This window comes from Galeopterus variegatus, unplaced genomic scaffold (genome assembly GCF_000696425.1).
Source record: "Galeopterus variegatus unplaced genomic scaffold, G_variegatus-3.0.2 Scaffold1172, whole genome shotgun sequence".
Classification (NCBI taxonomy): Eukaryota; Metazoa; Chordata; class Mammalia; order Dermoptera; family Cynocephalidae; genus Galeopterus; species Galeopterus variegatus.
In genome coordinates this window covers 89,164-101,022 of record NW_007727283.1, presented here as the reverse complement: position 1 = coordinate 101,022, position 11,859 = coordinate 89,164, and the positions used below count along the sequence as shown (strand labels likewise).

The 11,859-nt window shown below is 35.4% G+C and overlaps 1 protein-coding gene across 1 annotated transcript in view; it reads right to left on the bottom strand.

The window, feature by feature from the left end:
- Positions 1 to 3,096: 3,096 nt before the first annotated feature.
- CRIPT (cysteine-rich PDZ-binding protein) overlaps positions 3,097 to 11,859 on the bottom strand; it is an 11,076-nt gene continuing 2,313 nt past the window's right edge. Inside the window, exons 2-5 of the mRNA XM_008575352.1 lie at positions 8,661 to 8,726; positions 7,859 to 7,913; positions 4,223 to 4,326; positions 3,097 to 3,939 (exon numbers count right to left, since the gene is read on the bottom strand). Of these exons, the coding sequence (XP_008573574.1) occupies positions 3,875 to 3,939; positions 4,223 to 4,326; positions 7,859 to 7,913; positions 8,661 to 8,726 (290 nt within the window). The 3' untranslated portion in view covers positions 3,097 to 3,874. The remainder of the gene's footprint in view (positions 3,940 to 4,222; positions 4,327 to 7,858; positions 7,914 to 8,660; positions 8,727 to 11,859) is intronic.

Genomic DNA, 11,859 nt, shown 5'->3' with positions numbered 1-11,859 from the left:
TTTAAACAGCTATTACAACTATGCTCAAATAGTTTTTAAAAGACATGCACATTGGTAAAGAGAAAACTGGAAAGTATAACAAAGAGTCAAATGAAACTTTTAGAAATGAAAAACACAATATCTGAAATTAAAAGTTCATTAGATGAGATTTACAGCAGATTAGGCACTACAGAAGAGACTTCTAATTTAAAGATGGAGCAATAGAAACTATCTCAAATGAAGCACACTGGGAAAAAATATTGATAAAAAGTTAGCAAAGTCTCAGTGACATGAGCGACAATATAAAAGATATAACATACATTTAATTGAAGTTCCAGAAGGTAGAGAGAGGGTGAAAGTATGTACTCTATTTTTATTCTTCAGTTTTATTTAAGAAATTTGAACATGTATTTTTAACTTGACCAAGTTGAAAGTTTGTCAATATCTTTTTCTTCTTGAATACTTAGTCTGATCAACTAAGCCTATATTCTCTTATTTTCTAGTATATTAGTTCTCATTACCTTCACATATTAGATATTATCATCTTATATAATCAATGTTTGTCTATGATTACTTCCATATTTACCATTTATTGGGATTCACCATTCTTTCTTGCATTTCAGATATTCCTTTTGAGCTTATTTCCTTCTCTCTGAAGTATGCCTTTTGGAACGTTTGTTTGTCTAAAAATGTCTATTTCATTTTTTTAAGCTGTTTATTATGAAAAATTTTAAATATATACAAAAGTAGAGAGAATAGCTTTTTCTAAAACTTTGGATGCATGTTAGATATTTTTCTCCACCTTTCATGTCTCAATTTCTATTTCATATTTTCTATCACTGGATCTCTGTGCTAAAGTTTCTGGAAAGGTTTTCAATTTTTCCCCTTGCTCTTCTCAGGACCAGGGCCAAGATATGAAAGTATCCCCACTTGTCTTTCTGTGTGTATGTGAAGAGGTATTCTAGTAAACTGACTAAAATTGTTGCTTTTCAGGCCTCCATACTTTATGTACATATCTCTGATCTAACCTACCCACCTTGCTTAAGCCCTGAACTTTATCTTCCATGCATGTGATATCCTTTAATATGAAGGCTTTAAACTCTGAGGGATTGGCAGATATTCCTAAGGCAAGCAATGGCTTTGGTGCTACTTAGTCCTTTAAATTTGTTCTTTCATTTTGTTTCTGGATTCTGAGGGTCATCATTACTTCTTGCCATTTTAATCATATTCATTTTGAAATTATATATATTTCTCTGTGTATATACACATGTATATATATGAATATTTTCTAGGCTTTTAATTGTTTAATGGCAAGTTTTTCTGGTTCTCTTTTTCACAATATTGTTGGAAACAAGTCTATTTAATCTTTAAATTGCAACAACTGCAAATCTTGAATTAAAAATTAAGAAAGAGCATCACTGCCACCTGGTGGTAAGACCTACTATTACCATATCTAAACAAGAGCCACTATGACAAACAACCTCACTCCCAACACATTGTCACTAAGTTCTGTCAGATCTTTTGTCAGTTCTTTCAAATCTGTCCCTTTATTTCCATTCTCCTACTTTCTCTCTTTTTTTTTTTTTGGTAAAATTATTGTTTTGAACTGGTCCCTTCCTTTAGTTACTATTCTTTCTATATATTTCCTGTGTTCCTATTGTCACACCTTACTTTTACAGTTTGACATTAATTTGATGGATTGTGTATTAAGTTTTTGCTCATGAGCAAAAATTCTGGAACCAATAACAGCAGTCTGACTAGGGATGAGAAGAAAGCAGAAGTCCAGTAAGTGCTGGCTGAACTGAAGAAGGCATTTCACACCATTTGCTCATTTGCCAAATTTCTCTGGGAGGCAGCATATGCACAGAATTCCCCAACTTTTTAAAAATAACAGCTGATGAAAAACATTCACATGCTTAACTCTCCTGTAGGTTTACCTAGATTTTCTAAAACAAATTATTTTTAATTACAAAATATATACATGTGCAATATAAAAAAAATGCAGTGTTCTACAAATGAGTAATTATATTGATGATGTTGGGAGCTGGGGTTTTCACTGTGGTAGAAGATTCAAATATGGAATAGGGAAACACAAGGAAAAACCCTGCAGGGGTTAGATTAGAATTGGAGATATCAGTAAAACTTGTGGTTTCTAATATATATGTTTCCTGGATCCTTCTGTCAAAGGGGCCTAAAACAACGACAATCCAGGGGAAGGAAGCTACTAAAGGCAGGAATATAAAATGTGAGTTATGAAAGTCCAGATCCCAGTTTATCCCTGAAAGATGTACTTTTCTCAAAGTCAACCCACCTAATTTTTAGTGGATCTGGACCACTCTCTGACTGGGTCCTGTTATGAGTCTCTCATGTTATGATTTTTTTTTTTTTTTTGTCTTTTTTCGTGTCCGGTAACGGATCGCAACCCTCAGTGTCGCGCCCGTACCGGACCAGGACCGGCAACAGGATCACAACCCTCGATGCTGCGCCCGCACCTCGCTCAGCCAGCGAGCGGGAACCGGTCTGTATGTGGGATCCGAACCCTCGGCGGGAGTGCCGCCGTGCTCCCAAGCGGCGCACTGTAGCAGTGCGCCACCGGGCCGGCCCCATCCCATGTTATGATTTTAATTAAAAACACCAAGTTGATTAAAGTATGAGAGGATACTTCCTACCCTCAGAGATATTATTTATAATATTGTGCATTATCCTTATAATCTTTCTGGATATAAACAAATAACATATCCTAGAAAAACACCATTTGAGAAACATTGTAGATAAACTATCAAAACTTTAAATACTTTTCATGGTAATTTTAAGACAAAAATGCAATTTTTGTATTACCACATTATTTATTCTACATATTTTAAAGTGATGCTCATTTATATATACTGCAGTTGGAAATAGGGAATACTTTTTTGGTCTCCCATAGTAGGCTACCGGTTTTAAAAACTGAAGTCCTTAAACCTCTGAAGGCAGAATAAGAAAAATCTTCATTTGAAACCTTGAAGTAGTCTTTTAGTGGTCTATGTTATAAAAAAAAAAAACAGTCAAGATGTTTGATTTATTCTATTTAATTCTTTTGGTGGGGGGAGGGGAAGAGGTTAAAAAAAAAAAAAAAAGTTTGTTTTTGCTTCAAAGAGCTTTTCCCAAAGAGTGGAGATTCATTTTTATTACATGTCAGCATAGATGAACAACATTCTCCTGGCTTTAACGACAATTTGAATTCAAGGTAATATAATATGTGTTCTTCTGGAATCCAGTATATTCATTTGCACATATGGGGTATTTCTTGAGTATTTGGTCTCATATGAAAGGAACTGGCACTTGGGCTTCAAGAACAAATAAAAAAAAAAAAATCACAAATCCAACTTGTCTTTGATTTGGGTCCAGGCTATTTACTAAGAGATCACTCAGCAATAATGGCCTCAAACACTTAAATATCGTACGAAACTGCAATTAATTAAGGTACTGCTCATTCCAAGAACTATGCCACCAGCGAAGGAATGAGGGGAGAGTTATGTATGGACTAAGTTCAGAGCAAAATATTAATAATCTCCTTCTCACTTCTGCAATATGTATAAATAAAGTAGAGGAGGGGAAAAGAATTATACAAATAACGTTAAATAAAAAGTGCATACAGAACTGGGAAATCTTTTTTTCATTAAGTTTGTCACTTATTCTAGTTCAATAAAATGCTTGTAAGGAAAATAACCACTTATGGCAGAAGACTAGTTACATTGTTACTGTTCAGAACTTCTTGTGAGCAAAAAAATGAATATCAGTCAACTTTGCTAGTTTAAACTTAATTATTTGTTTTAAGTTGAACATCTATTTTATGTCTTGAAAATCCAAAGCAGAAAGTAAAATCATATAGAATGCCAGAAACTTATCAATGCATTTAGACAGATGTTTGCTTGTAGTTTTTGGTATCCAAAACCTTTTTTCCACACATCGCACAAATGCCTGAAACAAAAGAAAATGTGAGCAATCAAATCATAATACCAACTGTATGGCTTATTTAAGTCACTCCTGAAGCTTAAAACATAATTTAACAGCATCAGAAATGAGAAAAAGAAAATATATGCTTTTAACTATAAATAAGTTATAAGATTTATTTTGCCTTAGAAAAAAGAATATTTGACTAATAGAATTTACAAAAGCCTACTACTCCTTTTCTGTTAGCCAAATCAGCAGCAAATGAAGTACGTTTGATGTGAATAGAAAAATGGTATTAAACGAAACTTACCCTTTTTGTAGGCACAGCCTTGGCAGTAATGAGAACCCGGCTGGTGCACAGAACTTTTACAAATTCTGCAAGTGGAGAACTTATTCTTTCCATATGGATCAAATCTAGAGAGTTTAAAAAAAAAATGTATACTACAATAGAAACACTCTTAAATAACCCCACTTAAGCAACACATGGGATTAATCCACATTCTTCATTCCCTCTATCAAACTCTGTAATTAACAGGCATAGCTCTCTTCTAGCTGGCTACTGTACAATATACCCACACACCTCTGCTCCTTCTAGGTTAGCTATATGCTTACAAAGAGTCAGTTTTATTTATTCCCAAACCTGTTCGTATTAGTTTTTTGAGGGTACTTCCAAAAGTTCATGGAAAGATTAGTATTATCTTTTAATTCTATTTTTCCACAAATTTCTTGAAGAATCCTCATATTTGTCATTCTATTTGTGTGATACAAATATTATGGAAACTGATAAAATGTTGAGTGCAAAAGAGTGACTGATTCCATAAAAACTAAGTGACTGCCATAGTATGACCAGATAAGTGTGAATCATTAAAACTGCTATTGAATTAGTTAAGGGTAAGACAACTATTAAAAACTGGGGGGGAATTCTAAGTAAAAGGACACCATACTTTGCAAGTGTCAGTTTTGTTCCACTTTAAAGATATGGAAAATAAATATTCTGGTTATGATTTATGGAGGAAAATGACGTAGAACTCTTATCAGTAGACTCATACTCAAAAGGCCTTGTCTCAATACCAATTGATTGATAAGTGCATCCACAGTTATGTGCATTAATTAAAAAAAAAGGTATGTATATCCTTTAATGATTGCCTACTTTAACTGATGTTTTCAGTCAACTCACTCAATCCCTCTGGATAAAAGGGCTCCTACTATATAAAAACGCCATCTCATATTGACTGCAGTGCAAAATAACTTTAGAAGAAATACTTCCCCCTAAATCGGCAATAATATTCTGATTTAAAACTGTTCCTGTAACTACAGAACGAGTTTTTGTAATGATCATCACAGACTGAATTCCAACACTGTCCTAAACTGATGTCTTCTCCTGGGGTACAGCACAATGGCCCATTTTCAAACATTAGTTTTTCCAAACCCAAAAGAATACCACTTTACTCCCCACAGGAGAAGATAGACACTATTTTTTCTTTCCATAAGCTCCATTTATTTGGATCTGTATGTCTGGTGATTGATTACTTTTTCTTAAAACCATATTTTACCATTCTAAAATGTATATTTTAATCTCTGAAATCTAACAATTAATTGGCAGAGTTTTGTCTTTCTTAAAGTAAGGATGCATCTTATAAATAATGGTATCTATCATAGATTCAAAGCAATACAGTAGTACACTTTCCAAAGTGAGATATTTAGAGTACCCAAAAGTAATAGCTACTTTTTGATGATATAGGAGTAAATGTGGGAGCATAAAGGAACTGGAAGTATATAAAATCATATCATCTGTTTTTGCTCTACTTAGCCAATAAAACTTAGTCTTAATAACAACTTAGTCAATAAAAATTGTATGGCCTTAGAAGACATCAATAAATCATTCAACAATATATATTGTGACACTGCCTTAAAGATTGAATCTAATGTGCTCTTTTATATCCATTATCTAATAAACATCTACTATGTGCCACGCAGTATATGTAGTAAAAGCTTTATTCCTATTGTTATTTCTAATCCTTGGGATAATATCATAAAATAGGTATTTATTCATTCAGTAAATATATACTGAGTGCATACTATATGCCAGTTACTGTTCTAAATACCACAGATGAACACCATAGACAAAGTTTCTGCCCTCGTCAAGCTGATATTCTGGTGAGAAGAATAAGAAAACAGACAATATAAAAAAACAAGCAAGCTTTTCAGATAATGGCAAGTGTTACACAGAAAACTCAAAACAGGTTTAATGTGGCAGAGATGAAAGGAAGGAGAGAAAAGATTAGTTTAGATGCTGGTTAGAGAACCCTCTCTGAAGGGGTGATATTTCAGCTGAGACCCAGTAACAAGAAGAAGCCAGGGGTGAGTTTCTTTCTAAGCTCTGAGAGATGAGCTCTAGGGGGGAGGGCAAGCACAAATCTCTTTAGATGGAGTAGATTTATCTAATGGGGATGGTGTAGGATGAATGAGGAGAAGTGTGTTACAATGAAAAGTCACAGAGGCGGGAGGGGTCATATGATGCGCGACTTTGTAAGAACATGTTAAGAGGTTTAGATTTCATTCTACGTGAAAAAGAAAACCAGTAGAGGGTTTTAAGCAAAGAAATTACATGACATTTTTAAAGGAACACTCTGGTTACTATGAGACAACTGTAGGAAACTAGAAAAGAAGCAGGGAGATTGTACGAAAGCTATTACAATATCTAAGTAAGAAACATTACTTGTTTGGAAACAGCAGCAACATGGACAAAAGCAGGTGGATTCAGGTTATATTTTGGAGGGAGATCCAAAGAACCTACTGATATAGAAAGTGAAGGAAAAGGGAGGAATCAGTGAAGAATTCTAGCTTTTAGGCTTGAACAACTGGATTGGTGTCACTAACCATGATTAGAAGACTGAAAGAGAAAGAGGTTATCTGTTAGACATCAAATTAGTTAAGTCAAGTAAGCAGTCAGATATATGTTTGGAGCTTAGCTGAGAAGTCAGAACTAGAAATACAAATTTGGGACTTATTAACAAACAGTTTGAATTTAATGCCTGTGAACTAAAGATACTTTAGGGGAGTTTATAAACAGCAAAAAAAAAAAAAAATAGGACTGAGTCCTGAGGCACTCGATTTGAAAAGGAACAGCCAGGGTATTAGGAGGAAAACCAGGAGAGTACAGTGCCCAGAAGCCAAGAGAATAAAGGTTGCCAAAAAGAGAGAGTTATTGAGAGATTAAGTAAGATACAAACAGAGAAGTGGCCATTACTTTCAAAAGTCACTTGTGGTACTGACAAGAGCAGTTTCCGGGCTGTGGTGGGGATGAAAGCATTATTAGAGTGGCTGAAGGAGAGAATGGAATTTAAAGACATTGAGAAAGTATCTACATAAGGCTTTTAAAAACTTTTGCTGTGAAGGGAAGCAAGGAAATGGAGTGGCAACTGGAAGGTTCATGAAATTTTTAAGATTGGGCCATAAACTGTTTTTAATAGGGGAAACATTTTTATTCCCATCCTCAGTGAAGGGAAGCAAGGAAATGGAGTGGCAACTGGAAGGTTCATGAAATTTTTAAGATTGGGCCAAAAACTGTTTTTAATAGGGGAAACATTTTTATTCCCATCCTCAGATGAACAAGTAAAGTTCAGAAAGGTTAAGAAATTGGTTTAACTTGCTTAAGGTCACAGGGCTAGACAGTGACAGAGTCCAAATTTAGGTCTGATTCCAAAACTTATCATCTTTCCACATTTCACTGTGCCTCTGATTTGTTGGATAATTGAAAGGCTGAGAAAATAAAAGTCATGTTTACCAGTGAAATTGTAAATAGAGAGTAGCACTAATATCTTTATATAATGATACAGTGAGGAGGAACATGGTGAAACCAGCAGTTATAACAGATAGCTTGGCTTTGCATGCAAGGAACTGCTTGTTTTACCACAATGGAATGATGCACCACAAATTCACCCACCTTGCTTTTTTTGAAGTCAAAGCTTTATTTTCATTCAGCTTTCTTCCACCACTTTCTGTATCAAAATATACATATATTATAGTGGGTTACTTCTACACATTTAACACATAACATATAACATTTAACAATTAGAGAATTAAAAGTTCATTCTCTGGCCTCCTAACAATAGAACTGCCTGTATCTAAATTTTTTAAATTCTTACTTAATAGCTGGGTTCTTAAGACATTACTTAAAAAGAAAATACTTATTAGGGAAACAATAAAATTTGCCTAAAACCAATCATTTTACTTCTTAGACTCAAAGTAGTTTTTAGGAATGGGTCTACATTTACACTATCTACTGTAAAATCTAGCAGCCACTATTTGGTGTCATAGATCGTGAATTCAGTGAAAGAGGTTCTTTTCCTTCCCTTTGAAAACATACTTCACTCTGTGTATTTCATGATAATGAAGGTGAAAACAGTTTAAATGATTTGTTCAAGAATATAAAAATCCTGTGAGGAGAGGAGAAATTAAATACAGATTCCAATTAAGCTGTTAAATACTGTGATATAGTCATCCCTTGAAAATCATTTAATAATTTTGCCATCTCCTACATACCATGTTAGAAACCTGTACATGTAACTGGGAGAACTAAATAGAAGACATTAAGTCATTGGGGGACCCAGTATTCTTTAATGTTTAATAGATTAAATACTTTGGACACATAACATTTCATTTTACAAATAATGTAAAAGCTAAAATACTATTATTCACAGGAAGTATTTGATTCAATTTCTATTTTATAAAATAAAATAAAATACCTGTGGTATTCCTAGCACCATCTTTCCATGTATCTGGAGTGATAACAGTACCAAGTTTCTTTTCACCTGTTATAACAAGATAGTAAAAGGGGAATTAGAATTTACTACCTAATAAATACACTACATTATGCCTAAGGTTCATAACAGCATCAACAGTCATGTTACAGTAGGAGCCTATTAATGCTGGGGTAGGGGCCAGTGAACTGAGACTTAAGTTATTAACTGTGGGCAATGGATAACTGACCCTTAGTAAAATTTTTAGGATAATAAGATGACTTATAATAGTCTTTCACTGTCTGTACTTTAAACAAATCTGATACATCTGTTAATTCTATAAATATTTACTAAGTATCTATGATGTATAAACCACTATACAGAGTATTAGAAAAAATAAAGTGATGGATCAAACAAAGCTCTAGATTTCAAGAAGATTATACTATACTAATTTCTTTCTTTTTTTTTTTTTTGTCTTTTTTGTGACCGGTAAGGGGATCGCAACCCTTGGTGTGGTGTCGCCCACACCGTGCTCAGCCAGTAAGCGAACCGGCCATTCCTATATAGGACCCGAACCCGCAGCAGGAGCGTCGCTGCACTCCCAGAGCCGCACTCTTCCGAGTTCGCCACGGGCTCGGCCCTATACTAATTTCTTTTTTTTTTTTTTGTCTTTTTTGTGACCGGTAAGGGGATCGCAACCCTTGGTGTGGTGTCGCCCACACCGTGCTCAGCCAGTAAGCGAACCGGCCATTCCTATATAGGACCCGAACCCGCAGCAGGAGCGTCGCTGCACTCCCAGAGCCGCACTCTCCCGAGTGCGCCACGGGCTCGGCCCTATACTAATTTCTTCTAACAACAGTTCTTAACTTCTGTGGAACCTAACAACAGTTCCACAGGCAGACCTTAGGAGATACATGAACAAGGTGAAGTTGGACACAAACCTTTTTCCTGGTAAGAGTCTACAACCTTCACCAGACTCTCAGAGATCAGAGATTCCCCAAAAGTTAAGAACCATTCAACTAAAATATAAACTAGAAAACAGAAAGTATAATAATTGAGCGCTAAAATAAATTGAGAGCTAAAGTACTCGGAGAAATCCCATGCAGAAAGAAATAACCCTGGCTAGGGAAACCCAGGAAAGTTTTTTGGGGAAGGCAACAGAGAGGGTTTGAATAGGTGGCAATGTGACTGCAAAGGAAGAGGAGGAGGAAAGAGGATGAAGGCAAACTAGACAAAGGATACATCCTAGAAAAGGCATGGAAAACTCAGCGTACACATGGGCACACACAGTAGGTTGGTTTGGCCAAAGGATGAAGAGGATAAGGGTCAGTGAAGATGAAGTTGGAAACATAAGCGGGGCCTTATTGTGGAGGGTCTTGAATGCCAGCCTCCAAGTATAGAAATCCCAAATTATTCTCTGCAGACTGAGAATGTATTAAATGTTTTAAATTAGGGAAATGATAAATTGCGCTTATGTTTAGGTTCAATTCAAACATCTGTTGTGCTTACTCTAAGCCATACCCTGGCGTAATGATGAACAAGAATGGATAAGACAAGACCCTTACCCTTTGGTGCTAGTGTCTAGCATTTGGTAGCAGTACAATACTTGCTGCATAAGTGAAAAGGAAAGGTGAGAAAATGCAAGAGGGGAGAGTGGCGTCAGGGTTTAAATGAGCACTTTTATATGGAAGGGGAGCTGATTAAAGATTCCAGAGGAGATAGAGACAGATAAAGGAACTGGAAGAGGTGAAAAGGAATGGCAAAAAAGGCACATGAGTAGAATTTACCTTGGGAAAAAAAATTCAAAAAAGATAAGATGGGTATGGATGCAGATATGTTTATTTGCGTAGTAAAAGTAAGAAGTTGTGAGTGTTCCCTTTTGATAACCTCACTTTTCTTATACCTATAAAAAGGTATTTTTCAATGGAGAATGAAGTGGATGAGGGTAGGGGGAAGTTTACATGATTGGAAGGTTTGGAATAGTCACTAGGGAGTAAAGGTGAGAGAGCTGACTAAAGTAAAAAAGACCAATGAATAGTAGTAAAGATCTCACAGTTTAGGAACTGTAAATTCCCTAATCACAGTTGGTACCAACGAACTGTGCTACCAATTGGTTCATTTATGCAATTTTCCACAGAGGTCCTTATTTGCATATGGGACAGTTTAGAGAGAAGAGAATCTACAAGAAGGGAAAGTGGTGAGGGGCAAGGTGAATGGTAGCAGATCATATTAATATAACTCACAGTGAAAGGGACCTCAACTAGGATACTGAAGAGGGAAAAGAGAGGCTAGTTAAGTAAAATAAGCAGGACATGGCAACTGTCTGGATACAGGTTTACAAAGGGATAGAAGAATGAATGAAAGGTGATTGAAGCTTTGTGAATGACTGACTGGGAGGATTATAATGTCATTAAATGATGGAAGAGAAGGTACAGATTTGTGAATTATGATGAATTCTCAGTTTTTGAAGTATTAAACTACTAGATAACCAGGTATAGCTTCCCAGTCTTATCTAGAAAAAAATTGCTTAATTGGTGCTTAGGTAGAAGAGAAGTCATGGATGGAGATGTGGATTAGACATTCATTAGCACAGATGTGCTACTTCCAAAACAGAGTCAAAAGGAGTTCTTCAAAACTCTTCAAGAAGAGTCAAGAGAAGGTCAAAGATCATTGGGAAGCATCTACTTTAAGGAAGAAGGAGAATAAAAACACTCGGTGAGAATAATGGTTAAAGGGGGGAAAAAAAGCACAGGGAGAAGTAAACTCAAACAAAAGCTAGTTAAAGTATCAAAGGTACAGAGGAGTAGAGGAAGACTGAAAGAAAGGTCCTTGAACATGGTGATTAGATCACTGCTGAATTTTTGAAAGTTCTTTCAGTAGTGCGGTAAGATAAGTCAATTTATAAAGTTCTAAGAAGTAATTGTGAAAATGTGAAGGCAACAAACAGACAACTCTTTCAAAGAATTTATGGCGAAGGGAAAGAGAGAGCTAAGGTAGCTGCTTGAGAATGTAGCTTTACATATAGGGGAGATCTGAGCTTATTTACAGGGTGAATGGAATGAGTTGCTATATTGGGAGATATAACAAAATATAATAGCGTATATACTTATTTGAGGAATAAGATGATACAGGAAGTCAGAAGTTATTATTATTTTTTTTTGTCTTTTTTCCGTGTCCGGCAACGGATCGCAACCCTCAGTGTTGC